The sequence below is a fragment of the Bidens hawaiensis genome, unplaced genomic scaffold, assembly GCF_021521415.1.
Source record: "Bidens hawaiensis isolate Kalapana, Puna unplaced genomic scaffold, B.hawaiensis_p1.1 tig00419442_1, whole genome shotgun sequence".
Taxonomy (NCBI): domain Eukaryota; kingdom Viridiplantae; phylum Streptophyta; class Magnoliopsida; order Asterales; family Asteraceae; genus Bidens; species Bidens hawaiensis.
This window is the reverse complement of record NW_027504863.1, coordinates 304,724-323,640: the sequence shown is the minus strand read 5'-3', so window position 1 is coordinate 323,640 and position 18,917 is coordinate 304,724. Positions and strand designations below refer to the sequence as shown.

Here is an 18,917-nt window from a genome sequence, read left to right as displayed (position 1 = left end):
GCCAAGAACACCCAACAGTCAACCTACCTCAGATCTGCGATTAAACCCCTGATTCTTAACAACATAACACGATTTTGGTATCATTGAACTCCCAATCACATCGCCTACAAACCCCAATCACCCAAACATCTAAATATTACGTTCTAATGGATGCGATTGACGCATCTATATTACGGGTCTTTTAGGTTAACAATTAACCTATCATACGTTAACGGATTTCAGTGGGGTTTGTTGCGTTGGATTCGTTTTTACCAAACTCAAACATATCTAAGATTTCTACACTAAATCCGAACTTAAATGAACAAGTTCTCGATATAACGTACCTTAAACAAGTCGGTTTACGAACACGGTCTAGTATTGATGTTGTTTTGGTTCGTCACAACGTTCTAGCACCAACAAGCTCGGGTTTTCACCTTCGGATCTTGGCTCGGGTTATAGGGTAATGTTTTTGTGTGTTTCTCAAAGTGTAGGCTATGGTGTAGAGATAAAAATGGAAAGGATTAGGGTTTAAGGGGTATTTATATTCCCTTAAGCCCATGAACCTTAGGCCCATCTTTCCTTTTTGGTCCATACTTAATCTCATTTAATTAGCCTACTTAACCTTTCATCTCTATTATTTTATTAAGTCTCTACTATATCAAGTAAACTTTTCCATCATAAATAAATAATATATAAAATATTATTCTCGGAAATTTCGGGATGTTACAAGGTGTCATGATTGACCTATGTTTAACTTTTTAGTTATTCTATAAACGATGACAAGGCACTCTTTTGGATGAGGTAGGAGCAAAACGAGTGCACATTGATAGGGCTTCCATATTTGATGCGTGCCAATGGCAACAACTTTAATGAGCATGGTGATTAACACGCTAACAAGTACATTAGTGCAAGCAAGACCATCACACATATTGGCCCGGAAGACACTCCGAGCAGGCATTACCCCAATAATGAGTTACTAGCATCATCTACAACTTTATGGACTCTTAGAAAGCAGGGTGATTTTAGGCTGTAGGAGTTTATATTGCATGTCTGTATTGTATTATTAATCTAATGCATGTCATATTCAGGGGCGGAGCTACTGCTGTCATGCGGGGGTCGGCTGACCCCTGTGAAAAAATAAAATTTAGTTACATATATATATTAAAATCCTAACTGACCCCTGTGAAATTTGGACACCGACCCCTGTAAGATATTAATAAAAGAAAAAAAAAACATAGCTGAAGAAAGTGAGAAAAGAGAAGTATGACCGTGTCATATGTTTTTCCGGCCAACATTACCAGAGGATAATCGGGAAAGAGTAAAAGAAGAAGATTAAGAATATAAGGGTTTTTATTATTATTCTTTATATATAATGAGTGGTTGACAATGAAGAAAGTACAACCACTTTCCACTACCCTAACTATAGAGTTGTAGTCCTTATTATATGAAATATTGGTTATATTATAATGTTATAATTATTATATAAAATAACACTCTAGTTTATTTACTTTATTTAAGTTATAAATATATTTGTTTTTTTTAAGAACGATTTCTTTTATGGTTTATTTATGTAGTCATGGTTTTGACCCGATTTGAACTAGACTGAAAAGAATTGATATACCGATTTGACCTGATCCGAAAGGTTACACCGGACCAAAAAAATTATAAACCGCTACTCGGATTAGTACCAATTAAAAAAATTTCCGACCCCTGTAAGAAAATTTTCTGGATCCGCCACTTGTCATATTTGTCTTAAATTTGCATATTTGATGGCAGTTCAGTTGTCCATAAGACTATTGCCATATTTAGAAGTTCATTCCATGGTCCTTGCCCTCTGTTTTAAGACATACCTGACTCATAGCGTCAATACTTAGACCAACACGCTTGTGTGTAACTACATATTATAACAAGGGTCGAGTGTATGTGGGTATTTACTTTAATGCCATTAACTTTTACTGTGTATATATCTGCAAGAGTTGTATCAGTGGAAACTAGCGTAAAGGATGAGATATACAAACATGGTGCATGGCCGAAGTGGCGGATCTAGACATCAATATCAAAAGTAACGTTAAAAAAGAAAATTGCCATGCTTAGTGACATTTGCCTCATAGGATCACTTTTGGTTCAAGAGATTGTTATATTTTTGCGCCACCTTATTATGAAAACTATTAATTTCCCAAACATGGTATTTTAAGACACTCAGTTTACTCCAATTACAAAAGACTAGCTCCACTTACTGTCTCTCTTCCACCTTGATTACCAACACTTTCATTAAACAAGTAACAACATAAGCATTAGGCTTTTTCTTGTTTAGTGCTATACTCCAACCAATCATGTTTATCAAACCATTTTACATTAAAACGTCTTTGGCTACTAGAATAGTTTGTCCATTTAAAGTCATGACATCGTGGTTGAAAAGTTTTTTTTTTTTTTTGCAAAATGTGCTCTTCTTATGTCATCTATTTGACTAGGATGATAACTAGCAATAGGTGGTCTATCAGAGAGATCCGAAGGAATATCATTCGTGCATTTTGTATTGCATGACTTGAAGCTAAAGGAATATTTAGACCAATATTATCATTTTCTTGCATATCGTTATCAATTTTGAACTTGAACTAATATCTTCATTTTCTTGCATATCAACAACAATATTTCAACTTGGAGTTGGAATATTTGAACTTTGTGTTTAACCAATATAATCATTTTCTTTTCTTTTCGTTTGAAAAGATTTCTAAAAAGACTTTCTTTTTTCATCTTCCAAGTTCTCAAAACAAAATTTAAACAAAAAACCCATAATCAATTCTAATTTACACATAAACTCTAAATCACTAAACAAGTCCAATTTATACATAAAACGTAAATCCCAAATCAATTCCAAGGATGTGTACTACCTCCAAGAGAAAAATATTAAAGCTCGATTGTCACACCCCGATCAAAGGCGACGGAACATGCCGAGGTGCAACAGATTGCCCAAGAACACAAGACACTATTAAAGTGACAATATTTAATCAACTCATTAATTTCATTCAATCATCAAAGTAACACATATTGTTCATACAAATAAACACCAAAATATAAGAAATAGACATTGTTCATTCTTCTAATAACCTATCGGTATCAAAATAGAATGACGTCTTCGAACTCCAACTCAAGTAATAGTTAAACCTGTAACAATGCATAAAAAATATTTGTCAACACCTATGTTGGTGAGAAATTTCATAGTTTTGAGTATATATAATGAGCGAAATCCACAAACGTATATGAGACTATAAATAAAAGCATCAATCGTGGTATATAAAAACATATGTAAATGAGGATCCTCTCTAATCAGTAAAAACCGACATACTTGGATAATGAGGCCCTATTCTACTAGCACAAGGCTAAGTAGTTAAGGGAGCGTATGATCATACTTATTGAGGCTCAACAACAACATAAAAATAAACACTCGTGCACGTAAAGCATATGAGACATATAACACACAATAGAGCAAGTATTCTAAGTATCATACACCCTAAAGTTTGTGGTTTGAGAAATGAGTAATATAAATCATTCTTGTTTTGAATAAGTATGCATGTTACCCCTAAAATATAAAAGTGAAAACGGGGGATGAAAAGTACTCGCGTTAACAAAGTAACTTGAAAGATTGATTCGTGAATAATCGGAGATCGGTTTAACGAGCAAGACCTAGATTGAATGGGTCTTAAGTTAGTAGGTAGTCTTGAAGGGTTTAAATTAAAATATAACAAGTAAAGTAAATAAATAAAGTTTATGGTTTAAAATGTAAATATTGAGAAATTAAAGACATGTTCTAAAAAAGTAAGTTTACTCGAAACCGGGCATTGGTATTTCATTCATAAATATTACTCAACCTATGTAAAGTAACTTGTGTGGGTTATAATGCACTATTGCAAGACCCTTGGTTATATAAATACCAAAACAAGGTTTTAATCGAGTGTTCGGATTTGTCAATTTGAGTCTAGATAATTAGCTAAACTCAAAGTCAACTTTCCAAAGTGATAATTGTTATGAGATAACTCAATAAAAATCAAAAGACTTAACCGAGCATATAGTTCTATTGTGAAGAACCTTAACGTCCGTTAAGTGAGTATTTGGTTTCACCGATCCAAACTTGTTATAAGATCAAGTTGGATTCCGACACACCAAGTATGTTGATTAAATAACTTAAAATTAGTTTAAAATGCATTCTTGAAGAAAATATGAGTTTCGGTGGCCAAAAACACACTTGTGCGTCTTAAGCGAGTGAACTCGGTTTAGTTCGGTTTTGGTTCGGTCCTTGACTCGGAACGATACCGAGGATGGTTGCCACATACCCAAATACCATAGAACTATAAAAATGATTTTAGAAGTTATAATATTCAAATCTTACATAAACATGTTTATTTAACTATTTAAAAACAAAACTAGTAAACAGGAGTTCAGTTTTGGTTCGGTTCTCAACTCGGGATAAAACCGAGGCTAGTAACTTCATACCCAATACCATGGAACTCTTTAAACATGAATTAGAAACTAAACTACTTACAATATAAACAAGACAAGTAAGCATTAAAGGAAAATAGTATAATCAAGGACTATAATGAGTCATCCATGAAGCCTTTCCTTGTAGCATATCACCTCAACCGACCATGGCCGGAGAAGGTGAAAGCCGAAGGAAACAAGGGGTGCATATTATATATGTGTTGTACCACAAGCTTCAATTACTAAGTAACAAAACAAAATTAAAGAATTGTTGTTATTTGATTATTAAGAACCTTGAAGAAAAAATACTTGGATTTGAGAGAGTTTGGAGAAGATGAACAACCAAAGTGGTGTATGGAACCTTGCTTTTATAATGGTAAGACTATGGTTCATTCATATGGGGAAATTGCATGTGATAGGTAAAAATGGTCAAACAAGCTTTTGATAGTTAACAATAATAGTCTCTAAAGTTTGTTTTAAGTCATTTTTCATCATAAAGAGGTGTTCTAACATACCGAAAATGATGTTTTCTTGACCCGACATTTGTGAAACATAACCGAATATAAAATCCAATATTTTATTAATAACGACGAATCCGAAAGATCAAAAAGGGTCGGTTTTTTGACACAAATACAAATGCAAGTTAAACCGAAAAATGACAAATGTTACATCAATGAACGAATGTTTGATAATGAGGGCTTTGACATCATCAGATCAAATCTTCTTGTTTGGATCCCAAAGTCATTTTAGGACTAGATAACTTTGTGAAAGATGTGGAACAACTCGACCAGGTGAACATATCCTTACCTTGCATTTATGCAAAAGGATGTTCCCATGTCTCGAATAGTGACCTTCAATTCAAGTCAAATGACAACGACCTTATTGTTGTTCTAGGCTCGTCCCTCTCTTACATGAGTATATTTCGGTAATACTAACATGTGAACTACCAGTAACTTCTGTTAAATTCGGTAATATTTCCTCAATGAAAAGTATCTATACGTGATATTGACATGTGAACTAGCAGTAAATTACTTTTGTAATACCCTTTGAGAGTGACTCAGACCGAAGAATAAATAGTAGCGCCGAATGTGAAACAAATCAAATACTTTCTACCCCGAAAGTATTTGAGCACCATGCCCTTCATTTCAAGGCTTGAATCGAAAATTTGGAGGCTTCAAAATTAACCCAATATAACTTTTTTCCTTTTTAGATATCCAAATTAAAAAGAGTTCTAAAATATTGACTGTTTTCAAGCTGGCTTTTGTAGAGAAATCTAAATGTATAGTATGTATATGCGGACTTCTCGATTGAGATACAATTTGGTTATTAGAAGTTAAAACCTTTCCAACATAATGAAACGAATTATGAATAGTTGAACTTAGGGGTGTGCACTGTTCGGTTCGGTTCGGTTATTAGCATTAACCCAACCTAACCAATCGATTATCGATTCGGTTCGGTTTGGTTTCAGTTAATAACCAGTATCGGTTATTGCTCACCCTAGTTGAACTGATTGTAACACTTGACCACTTGTTATGTTTCACGCAATGAATCAACATTCACCCGATACTACAATCCCTAATAACAAGAAATTGTATAAGAATTTTTTTACAATGAAAAACAAAAGCCTAGAAAAGAATAAAAACTCCCTAAGAACCGATTACCTAGTCAGTACCTTATTGATTAGTGGCTAATCAGTTATATTTGGTTAAAAATAGTCACATTGAAAATTATATATATAACATCTATCTATCTATCTATCTATCTAAATGGCTACCAAAATGTGTGACTTTTTGATTGCTTTCCAACCCCTATCAAATTGTTTGATTTGTCATATGTAGAAATTTACATAGATTTCTCAATTTAATTAATCTCGATTAAATACGATTAACCGCTTGTCCACATCCCACTGTCCGACTAGTACCCCACCTTCCGATTAGTGGTCTAGTGATTTCTCCAGCACTAACAAGAGCTGTAAATGAACCGGACATGAACAAAAAAAATTTGTTTAGTAAGTTTAACGGACGGACACAGACAGAGGATGCGTTCGTTCAATAATGTTAATGAACGTCCGGTAATGATTATAGTTTTTGAAAATAATATGTAATCGTTTATGTTCATTTGTTCATTAGAGTTGTTTGTGTATGTTTGTCCATTAATGTTCATACTTGTCTGTTAGTGTTTATTTGTCCATTAATGTCTATTAGTGTCCGTGTTTAGTGTTAGCTTGTCTGGAAACGTCTGTTTACAATATTAACAAACAGACACGAACAAATTCAATTCCTTAACGGACCGACACAGACACATATTTTCGTCCAACAGAGTGTTCATGAACCATCCATTTGGCTGATAAAAACTTAAAAAACAAACACTGACAATGTCTCGTCCGGTTCAGTTAGGTCCGTTTAACAACATAATAAAACTTCGAGGCTACAAGGCGAGGGTAAACCCTAGCTTAGGTCTGGTCCGTTGCAGCCAGTAATCGATCTTCGACGATGCCGGGCGCTGACGGAGGTCCACCGGAGGTCACTCTCCACACATCCATGGGCGATTTCACTGTCGAGGTAATTCAATTTATAAATCAATCAATTTAACATACTCTTACAAATTCATTAATTGATTGATGTTCAGATGTACGATAAGCACGCACCTAGAACTTGCAAAAACTTCATTGAACTCTCTCGAAGGGGCTATTACAATAACGTTAAGTTTCACAGGATCATTAAGGTATATGTTACTCCACTAAACCCTAATAACTTTCAACACTTTGTGTTCTTATTGTATATTAAATGATTAATTGCTACCTTTTGATAATTAGGATTTCATAGTTCAAGGAGGCGATCCCACCGGCACCGGAAGGGGTGGAGAATCCATTTACGGGTACGTTTAGTAACTTCTTAGTTTGTCATCTCCATTCAAGGATTTTAGATTATTCATGTTATACACATATTTATCAAAGGCGCATAGGCCTAGGCGCAAGGTGCAAAACAAAAATGAGGGTCTAAGAAAAAAAGAGCACGCTTAAATAAAAAAAAATTATATTATATTATGTGTTAGAAATATAATTAATACGAACCCAATTTGTAATTCCGCTTCTGATTCCCTCCTAATCCCAAATTGATCAGAATTCGTTGGCCGATCAGTTAGAAACCGCTAGCTAGTAGTAGTTTAAATTGTTCATGTTGTTCTTTTGTTTTATTGTCGATGTTTATGTAATCAAGTTAGGGTTTTAAACCTTGCAATTAGAGTATAGGCCATCTTAAATCGGGCCGAAATATAAGAACCAAAAGTTCAATAGTAATAAATAGTAAAGGTTCAAATGATCATTGTTCTTCATCTGTCATCAATATCAATAGAGGTGTCAATTATTTCATAAAGCGAGGGCCTAGGAACTAGAAGCGCATATATTGGGCCTCGCCTGGAAAATGGGCCTATGCGCAAGAAACAAGGGCTTTTAATAACTTTTTATACACACTTCTTAGAATTACTAAAATATACTCATTTTTTGGTGTAAAAAAGCTTAAAATTCCTAGAACCAAAATATGGAGGTCAAAGTTCAAAGTAGGGTTAGAGTTCCAAGAATGAATTAGGATTCAAGTGTTGGATCGGAAACCAACATAAACAGCACAAACAAAATAACAAATTGCACACAGAAACAGAAAAGAAGTAAAATTAAGAACACGATGGTTTTAACATGGTTCGGTTTTGGTGTGAAGTCTATGTCCATGACTGCAACTAGGCTTTTCTTTATTAGCTCAGACAAGATTACTATTACAATAAGCAGGGATATAAATAAAGAGAAAACTAGGGCAACTAACTTAGGGACCAAGAAAGAATGAACAGGCTCTTCAATTAAATTATTAATTTATTAAGCTAGCCATCCCCTTGCTTCTCGATATGTCGACCAAACCAGTCAACCCGGTCCTAAGGCCTTCAAACAGAATACACTGATTTGTTTCAGCGTATATCTTTTAACTGAAGACAATTTGAGTTCATTGTTGGTTTGTTGTAAAGATTTTGCTCAATGTTCCAGAAGTTTAACTGTTTTGTTGACATGATTGTATATTGTTGAAGTTCAAAGTTTGAGGATGAGGTCACCCCAAAGTTGAAGCATACTGGAGCTGGTATCTTATCTATGGCTAATGCTGGTCCAAATACAAATGGAAGCCAGTTCTTTATCACATTGGCACCAACTCCATCACTTGACGGTACTCACTTTTTTTTTCAAAGTTATTATTTTGATCAGTTTGCTACATGTCTGTTTGGTTGATGAATTTCATCTAACTTTTGAATCATATGAAGATTGGGATACACTGAACACTATAGCTTTTTTTGTTAAATTTTAACATATTTCCTGTATAATTGGCAGGAAAGCACACAATATTTGGAAGAGTGTGTAGTGGAATGGAGATTGTCAAGAGACTTGGTAGTGTTCAGACTGATAATACTGACAGGTTCTTAGCTTTCTCAAGCTTTTATAATATTTTTTTTTTTCAACAAAGTAAAATGACTCTTGGTCTTATAATGTGATCTTATTTGTCTAGTCATTATATCTCGTACTCTGAAGTCTGACCGTATTTTTCTTACTGGTTCTCCCTTTTTGGCCTTAAAATAAGAGTAAAAATCTTTTTTGTGTTTTTGTTATTAGTAAAAGATCACATTTATATATTGATGGTAAACACATAATACACTTGAGCGCACCCATAAGCATATTGCTACTTCAATACAGAATGCATGTTTTTGTTTTATGTAACGTTGCATGTGTATGAAAAAAGGGAATACCATTTTTGTTTAATTGTGCCTTGCTCTTTGTGTTTTCTTTTATGTCATTTTACTAATTTAGAGAAGAACTTTTGTTTTTGAGAGTACTCCTATATAACTGAAAAGAAACAAAATCAGTACTTTTATCACAAATGTGCTTGACTTGATTTTGTTTAAGATCGCACACTGTTGTTACTGTACGCGTTTCTGCACCATGCGGGATTATTTAAAATAAACTCTATATAATTTATATTTATTTGCTTGTTTGTTTCAGGCCAATTCATGACGTGAAGATACTAAAGACTACAGTTAAGGATTGACCCTAATCACCGGCATAGATTCAAGGCTTCTGGTGATGCTGGCAGTGGTTATGTAACTGCAGCAAGGTATTTGCTATTATCAATGGTTCTATGAATGTAATTGAAGGCTACATACTAGTCCATTTTAACATGAAGGATTGAAAGGATTTGTATCTTGTATTGAAATATTTACTACAAAATGACTATTTGCTTCCTTTATTTTGTTCCAGTTTGGTCAATATTTTGGTTTCTTAGCATTTGCATATAATTACAAATTTACAAGTCATCAAGTCGGGCCGGCGGGTTGACTCTTCACATGTTTATTCTTGTCAAAAACTCCTAATCCAAACACGACCTGTTTAAAGTTTAAACTATATATCTAAACATGTCATAATTGGGTTACAGGTAGTAGCCAAGTGTAAACGTGTTATAATCGGGTTGGTGGGTTGTAATAAATGAGTTAAACGAGTTGGGGGTCAACCTGTTTTCTTGCACAGGTTAATTGCCGTAACACAACCCGTTTAATTAATCAGATCAACCAAAAACATGACCCATTTGTTAAACGGGCTAGAAAACACATCCCGAAAGCTGATTGTTTTTGTGTCTTGTTAAAAATTGCTAACCGTGATGTTCTTTTCAAAAGATTATAAAAGCTGTACAAGCAAAACAGTAATATCCTTTATTCTTTAATAAAGCCATTTCAGAATCATGCATTTGAATACATTTTGGGCAACTTTGACTGAGCTAACCCCTTCATGTAAACGGGTGAACTTGTTGCCTATAGTATGATTGTGCTTAATAGGATTCGGGTGAACTTGTTGCCTATAGTATGGCTGTGCTTAATAGGATTCGGGTCGCATACCGTTCAGTCTTGTGGTACATGTATGTACATGTTCTATTTGTCTCTGACTGCTTAAATTGATTGCATGAACTCAAAGATGCAAATATCTAATGCTTAAAAAGATTAATTTAAAAAAAAAAGATTAAATAATTAAATAACAACCATAGAGTTGATTTTGGGCTCCCAACACAGTTCAAACTTCAAAGATCTTATTTTTAGAATGGAGAGCCATTATGTGAAGCCGGTGAAAACATTATTGCTCACATTGGTGGTAGCTTACAATAATATGAGCAAACACAAATGCTACCATTGCATTTCCCTACACCAAATGGCTCTCTTTTGGAACACTTATGTTGACATCTCTCGGGTTCGCATTTCCTCAAGTTGATCCTCTTTTTGCATGTGTGCTCCGGGATTCTGATAGCCCGAGCAAAACCGATCATTGCGGTTTTAGTTGAAGAAGCTGTTCAGCCCAAAAAAATAAACAATTAACTAATGTTGGTATTATATTAAAATGTAATGCAAGGAGAGAAAAACCTGAAAAGAGAAGAAGCAAGAGGAGCAGAGGTAGGAATGATGCTGATTGTGATGTCTTCATTTCCAGCTTTGATGGTCAAGACTGAGGAAGGCATGTTTTGTTCTCTCTTTATACAATTTGTAAGCCTTTACTTTATTATGTGGGACTTTAAGAATCAAAATCAGACAACTGTTAAATTAAAATATTAGTTTTAAATTGTTTTTGTGGCATAAAAATAAGTTTAAACAGGATAAATTGGTAGTGAAAAAACAGAAAAGTGGAAGGAAGTTTTGTGAGTTTAGTAGAAGTGAGTTTGGGTACATGTTCTTTTCTTTGTGTTTACTCCCTTCTTCTCCCCTTTAGTTCCAATGTCATTTGTAAGCTTCATCAAACAAATAGAAATAGGAGTAGCTTCTTATGTGTCATAAGACTCTTGGTGATGATTTGAGGATATAATTTCTTTAAATGCTTTTGCTTTTAATATGTGTTTTAAAACTTGCTATATTTTCAACTTTCTTGTTTTTTTATTTGATTACTATCCCTTCTTTGAAAGAAAATAAATTGACAAGTACCTTAAATTAGGCTATGTGTAATGGATGGGCTACAAAATGGGACGATTTGTGACATTTGACGCCCAGTAAGCAAATGGAGAAGTTTTATTTTAGAGGTGTAGTGGTGTGTGTGTATATATGCTACACACAAGAATATAATAATAATATTCTCAAACAAAGCATGGTGACAAAAATTACCCCCCCCCCCCTTTTCGCCCTTTTATTGCCGGGAAGAAGGGGTTGTTCAACCTCAAAATCGCCCTCATTGTCTCATTTCCTCGCCTACTACACTTACCTTTAAATATTACGGTTGACTATAAAAAGAAGCTCATTTGTATTTGTATGTGCAATTTCATTTTACACTGTAAACTACAAAAATAAACCTTCAATAGTATATAATGTTTTCAAACGTCTAAGTGTATTTGGTTCATCAAAATTCAAATTATGAGACTAAATTATTTTTATTGAGAAAAACTTGTATTTGAATGATATATAAAAAATAAGAGTGTAATTACAATAAATCTCTAAAGAAAATTTATAACAATAAATTTGCTACTTATGGTACTAAAATAAACTCTATTTTAAGTTAAAAAGGTATCAAACTTCAGATTTACAGCTCTTCAAAGTTCAAACAAGCTCATTTTAAGCTCAAGTCTTTTTAAATAAAATGAGCAAAAATACATACTAAACAAGCTAGAACTTTGGTCATTTACACCTTTTGTTATCAATCACTATCATATTTTAATTTCTTAAAGTAACAAAATATAAGATGGCCCAAAAAACTCTCAACTCAATACTTGATCTTGAATAACAAAACATGTCCGGTCTAGATTAAAGATAAAGAACACAGCCCACATCTATGTCATAAAACAAAAACAACCAAAAACATTCAAAACAAGCTTTAACTTAATATCCACCCTTGAGGTCATTGACCACATCATAAGGAATGGCTGTCACAGTCTCTAGAGTAGTTCCTTCAACCATAAATCCAGGTTTTGGTCCAAGCGGCTGCCTCTTGGTGCTGATCACCACACCCTTCGCTTTAGCCTCAGCCTTTAGTTGGTCATTCTTCTTGATCCTTAGCTTCAACTCTTCGTTGCACCTTGATGGCATAACATGCTCAATGCGCACATGAATCCTCTTCTTGATAATTCTGTTACCAACCTGTATTAAAAAACATAAATATTTATAACGTTTCAAATTTTTCATAAAATAAGGTGCCCAAAGATAATTTCATTTAACTGATAAATTAACAGTCGGACAAACAATGTGCATATAGACAACATGAAAATGTTTGAAACGACTTCAAGAGCCATTAAAGGTTTTAGTTTGCTAAGCCATCAAATTACTAAAAACTGATCATTTAACGTGCGTCTATGCATACACTCGAAACCTTTTATCTGATGAATACAAACAATCAAAACTTTTAATCTAATATATCCAAACACTTAAAATGTGATAAACAATGCATCCAAACACTCAACTTTTTTCATCTGCTCCATCCAAAAATATCAAAACTTTCTACTAGATGTATCCAAACACTCAATAATTCATCTTATATGTAATTTTTAAAAGCTAATCCAAACACACCTAATATTCATCAAAAAGAAAATACTTAAAATTTACAATATTGTACTTTGTATACAAAAAATAAAAACTCTTAATCTGTTGTGTAATCAAACACTGAAAACTCTCTACATATAACTTTATAAACAATCAAAAATACAACCTAAATTTCATTAAAAAAAACACCCAAAATGCTACAAATTTGTCCTCTGCATCAAAACACTCAAAAATCTATAATATTTTATTAATTTACAAGTTTTTTACCTAAATTTCATTAAAAAAAAATCAATTAGCTAGCTAAAAAAATGTTATACGCACTTAAGCTAATAAATCACAAATCACAAACCCAGAACCATTACCACAATAAAAAACTAGCAGATAAAAAACCCCTCAAATTAAAAAGGAGAATTAACCTGTTTGTTCATCTCGACACCAATAGCACGCTTGGTGACGTTCCAGACTTGACCAGTGCGGCCATGGTAGAACTTGTGTGGCATACCCTTGTGAACTGCGCCGTTAACCTTGATGTCGACGTAATCACCGACGTGGTAGGTACGGAGGTAGGTGGAGAGATGGATGGTACCCTTCTTCCTGAACCCTCGGGCGAACAGATCTCTCGTTCTTGACCGTAACCCATGTCCAGCCGGCATCTTGCAAGTAACCCTAGGTTGTTTGCTTGGAGGTGAATGAATGAATGAAACGGAGGGTGCGTGTGGCTGTGAGACGATATATGTGATGGCTGCTCTTAGGGTTTTTGTTTGGGCTTTCTGGGCTTCAGTTATTGGGTTTTGATGGATGGGTTTAAGCCAGATTGTTTATGTTTAAAGAATTGGGCCTTGATGTATTAATTCATCAATCATCACTTCTAAGTAGAGGTGCACAAATCGAGTTTTTCAAATACTCGGGTTCGGATACGGAACCGGGTATTGGAAAATCGGGTATTGATAAAAACCAAGTCGGTTCTGGGTATTGCCTCTGAAAACCTACTCTATGCATCGGGTTCGGGTAGGGTATTTGAATACCCTATTTTCGGGTATTCAAAAAACCCTATTTGTGGGTTTTTTCCGGGTATAGAATGGATTTTTTAAAATGTTGCAATTTTTAGGAGTATTTTTTGGGTATTTTTAAGGTATTTTTCGGGTATTTGAAATACCCGCTTTCGGGTATTGGAAAAACCCGGTTCCGGGTATGGAACCGGTTCGGGTTTTTGGGTATCACCGGGTACAAAGCGGGTCTGTTTCAGGTTCGAGTTTTAGTACCGAAATGCATACCTTATCCGTACCCTACGGGTAGGGTAGGGTCGGGTACGAGTTCGGGTATTAAAAACCCAGGTATTTAAAAAACCAGTTCCAGGTTCGGAATTTTTATCCACCTCTACTTCTAAGTTCTAAGTAGAGGTGTACAAAACCCCTTTCCTTTTTTTTTTACAAATCAAACTGTTTGATTTTTAGATATTTGAAACCGGTTTGACCGTGGTTAGTTCGGTTTAGAAACTGGCTTAAGAACATAACTACTCAAACTGATTTTGACAGGCTCGGTTTTAAACCGGTGTGATTGTGAAATACCCAAACCGCTACACGAAACGGCGGTTTGGTTCGGTTTGGGAGCCGGTTATTGAAACGAACCGGTTTTTTGTACACCTCTACTTCTAAGGTTATTGAAACGAACCGATTTTTTTGTACACCTCTACTTCTAAGTTCTAAATAAAGGTGCAAATACCAGATTTTTAGAATTATCAGTTACTAATCGAAACTTGTTATTAATCAAACGGCCAAAACTAGGACCTGCTAATAACCGGTTTTCGAGTGAAAAATCGTTAACGTATCTAAACGGTTTTGGTTGTTGATCGAACCAGTTAACCTATATTAATAATAAGAAGTTTTAACAAAAAAAATTTTAAAAAGTATCAAATAACTTTATCATGCTATAAAAGAAAATGGATGATAAAGATACCATTTGATGATATATTAATAAAGTGTGGGTGGGGTGGGGGGGGGGGGTTGGTGTTAAGATGGTTAATAACCGGTTTACATGCTAGAAATGGGTTTGTAGGCCGTTAGAAACTATCAAAATGCTTAAAGACTAACGTTAGGGCATGTGGTATACTCTAACATCTACATAGGTTAAAGTGACATGATACTTTAAAGATGGATCAAACCACTCCCCACTTGTGTTAAGTGTGTTAAAAAGGCCCATAGGTTATGTTTTTTAACGGGTTAAAAGAAACAATATTTATTAATTATGTATTAATTACTAATTGATTTGTTATATTAATTATGTGTTAAATGGGTTAAACCATTTCCTTTAACAGGTGTAGTTGATTGGTTAGAAACCATATGGTGTGTGGAAATTTCAGGTCGGTCTGTGATGGGGAGGTGTACCACGAGCCCACCATCAAACCGCACACCCAGATGCCCTCGCTGTCTCTCTCTATTAGACCACCACCACTCGGTTCGTTTTCCATTTTATAGACCTAATTGGTTCATTTCACCTGATTGATTGTTCATAGTTCATAAACATGTTTTATTTGTTGATGCAGGACAAAGGAGACTGGACCATCACTCCAGTCTTACATGACGCCACTGCCGTGGTAACTAACTAACTAATTAATTACCCTTATTTCGATCCACTTTCTTACCCAATATATATATATATACTTATATGTATCTCATCATAGGGTCAATAAATGGTTATAAAAGATATGTGTGGAATTGAGTTAATTGAAGCTGTTTACCTTACCTGATATGTTGATGTAGAAATATAGGTCTGATACATATATAGTATATATGCCAGATTTATTTAGCTTTGATTTTTTTGCATACCTATAAGTTATATTAAAATAAATAATTCAGCTGGAAAATGATAGACGTTAGAGGATTACTTGAATATATGAACTTCTTTAGTAGGGGAGTTTGTGACTTGCCTTTCAAATCATCAATCCCGCATGGGCTGATTTTCAGAATTAGAGGTTATTATTGTCATTCTGCTAGTTTGGTATTGGGAGTTAATAGTATAAGAAAGCCGTGTGTGATTTTATCCTCTAGTTTAGATTATACAACCATAGCATAATCAGCAAGCTATAACTTGCAATTTGCCTTTAATGCGTACTCGGTCTCCCTTATTATCTACTCCCGTCCGAGATGCCAAATCAATTTGAAAAGCGTAGGGTAGGATCAGTTGTATTTTGTAACCATTCGTGGTACTATTAGATTTGCTTTCGGCTTTTCCGTTCATTTGTTTCTTTGTTTAGCTTGTAATCAGAAAAGTTTTTTTTTGGAAGGTTGGTTGTATTAAAACGAAAAGAAAAGGGTAACCTAGTAAGGAACTAGGCACCCAAAAACAACATAGGCACATCACAATACAAACGAAAAGAAAAAAAATGGTAACTACACGAGATTAACCAACATTAACGACATTCATCCTTGCAAATCAAGTACTGTAAATGGAGAATTGCCTTTCTCGAATCGGGACTACTATCTTATTAGTCTTACTCTAAATTCTAATGCATTTTACCTTTTTCTGAATCTATATATCAACTATCAAGTGTGTGGTGATTTTATCTCCTATTATTGTCTTTCAGCATAGAAGGCTTTACTCTTCTTAAGATATGTATGAAAACTTGCAATCTATATAGCCAACTGGAAATTAGTCAAAAAATGTAACACATAACTCAAAACTTATTTACTAGAGAGAAAGGATAAACAAATTCTTCATATGCAATGTTTTGGATTAACACACACACACACACACCATGTTTTGGATTAACACACACACACACACCATGTTTTGGATTAATGCACACACACACAATGTTTTGGATTAACGCACACACGCACATTAAGAAAAAAGTAAAAGCAATAGCATGGCATTATGGAACGCTTAAGCGTAAGTGTATGTTTCTTTTACAAAATGTTGTTTCTTTCACCTATCCATATTCTACACTCTTTTAAACTTGTATATACTACTAGGGGAAAGTTAACGTACAAATGAAATTAACATGCTAATTGTGAGAATCAAGTAGAGTAATTATATATACAACTAGAGTAATTATGTAATTACTCTATGATGTAATTACATAATTACTCTAGTTGTATATATAATTACTCTACTTGATTCTCACAATTAGCACGTTAATTTCATTTGTATTTGATCCAAACCCTATACTACTATACATAATAGTTACATATAAAGATGTCTTATGTATCCTCAGATTTTTAAGAAGTGATGAATGTAGTGATGTTGTGACTATGTATCAGACACGTTTATATAATCATCATGAACTCCAATGTGACCACATGCTCATTTATTCTTGGTTAAACTGCATTTATAGGCTTAAGCTAAAACTCGTTATAGAATAAGCTGCATCATACATGTGTAGTTACTAAATTAATCTATTATATCAGATGTGCCAAGACATGTGCACTTTTGTGCAACTAACTTATTTCATCTATCTGCTCAATAGGCTGGATGTGGTTTAGGTGGAATGCTTAGTGCCTTTTATGGTCTGAATACAGGTATGTTTATACAGTCAACCCTTGTTTGGAGAGAGGAGGGGGTCGGGGTTAAGTTTATACAGACAGAATGACAGATCATAACATGATTTAATTACAGGAATGCCATATCTTCAGAAACACATCAAAGGACCAAAATGGCTTCCATTTGTTATAGGGGTACTTCCAAAACTGATTTCTTTATATATTTCTTCATGTTCTTTTATATGTTATGGGCCAACTTTATCTTATCATTCATAAATATCTTGTTTTGGCAGATTCCTCCATTGCTAATGTTTTCTGCTGCCAGTGCTGCAGCTGGAGGTACTTTGTTTATCTTTTTAATATGATTTTATTTTTAACTAATATAATAATCATGAATGGCTAGATCATTAATCTAGTAACTGAAAATACAGGATACGGGCTTCCAAACTTTACTCAACTCAGTGTGACATCATATTATGCTGCTTCAAGTGCCTCACATTATGGTATTTCATTGGTTACAAGATACATTGAAGACACATATATGACCCGCTCCCGACAACAAAAGCTTCGGTGATTATTATCTGCAGGTACACAATAGTAGGCGGTTTTGACTCTTGTGGTGTAGATATCTAAGTCGGTTTTGTTTATCATTTCGTATAATAATAGTCTTTCTGGTGTATGAAAATATGTACGCTGCTCTTTTGTTCTTTCTATATATTTTTGTACTGTATTCTGAAGTTGAAACAAGTCGTTGCTAGTAAGAGTTGAAAGGGCTAGTTGATTGGTCATGATCTTTATTAAAAATATTATAGACTATATATAACTATAATGAATATGATATTTTTGATTATGGAATAGTATTATCCTAATAAACTTTTTAATCGTTGAAACGATGTAAGAAGTTCTTGCATTAAAAGCAATTTTCTATACAACTGTCAAATGGCTCGACTGTTTTTTTGCTAACTTTTTGTATCATTTAGAAATCATTTTGTTTACAAGTAGGCCTGGAATTGTCACCTAGAGCCTAGGGTTGTAAAAGAACGGGTTTGGAACTGGAACCGGTTTAAGACCTGGAACATAAATGACAATGGAACTGGTTAAGTTTGTCGGGGGTAACCGTAATATTTACCACAATTAATGAGGCTATATTCTATGGCTTTTATTTTAAATTGATTTGGTCCACTAATTTGTAGAAGTGATTGTTGGACTTCCAGTTGTATATATTCCTCATCTTTGTGTATAACAAATTTCATGGCAATCAGAGCATGCCTCATTGAGCCTTCATCCAGAAGATTTTTCTATTTTTATTTTTTTCTTTTCAAGCTCTTACTGCTCGCCCCTCTTACGATGGATGACAAGAACAACAATACCCTCCCAAAAGCCCGTCACCCCTTTTACTCTGGTACTGACATTCAACGCAATGTTCAAGTTCTAGACGGTACGGAGGTTACTTAT

The 18,917-nt window shown here is 34.2% G+C and overlaps 3 protein-coding genes across 3 annotated transcripts; 2 read left to right on the top strand and 1 right to left on the bottom strand.

Moving 5' to 3' along the window:
• The first annotated feature begins 6,947 nt into the window (after positions 1 to 6,947).
• On the top strand, positions 6,948 to 9,731 carry LOC143608874 (peptidyl-prolyl cis-trans isomerase CYP18-2-like). The gene is made up of 6 exons (XM_077083790.1): positions 6,948 to 7,016; positions 7,084 to 7,179; positions 7,271 to 7,332; positions 8,527 to 8,660; positions 8,822 to 8,906; positions 9,488 to 9,731. The coding sequence occupies exons 1-6, from the start codon at positions 6,948 to 6,950 to the stop codon at positions 9,531 to 9,533; spliced, it is 492 nt and encodes a 163-aa protein (XP_076939905.1). The 3' UTR covers positions 9,534 to 9,731.
• A 2,464-nt stretch (positions 9,732 to 12,195) lies between these two features.
• On the bottom strand, positions 12,196 to 13,685 carry LOC143608871 (large ribosomal subunit protein eL21z/eL21y-like). The gene is made up of 2 exons (XM_077083788.1): positions 13,401 to 13,685; positions 12,196 to 12,585 (listed from the first exon to the last, which is right to left on the bottom strand). The coding sequence occupies exons 1-2, from the start codon at positions 13,635 to 13,637 to the stop codon at positions 12,328 to 12,330; spliced, it is 495 nt and encodes a 164-aa protein (XP_076939903.1). The 5' UTR covers positions 13,638 to 13,685; the 3' UTR covers positions 12,196 to 12,327.
• Positions 13,686 to 15,354: 1,669 nt separating this feature from the next.
• Positions 15,355 to 18,271, top strand: LOC143608885 (uncharacterized). The gene is made up of 6 exons (XM_077083801.1): positions 15,355 to 15,438; positions 15,527 to 15,577; positions 17,450 to 17,501; positions 17,599 to 17,657; positions 17,756 to 17,801; positions 17,894 to 18,271. Exons 1-6 carry the CDS (start codon positions 15,355 to 15,357, stop codon positions 18,034 to 18,036), a joined length of 435 nt encoding a protein of 144 aa, XP_076939916.1. The 3' UTR covers positions 18,037 to 18,271.
• Positions 18,272 to 18,917: the final 646 nt, after the last annotated feature.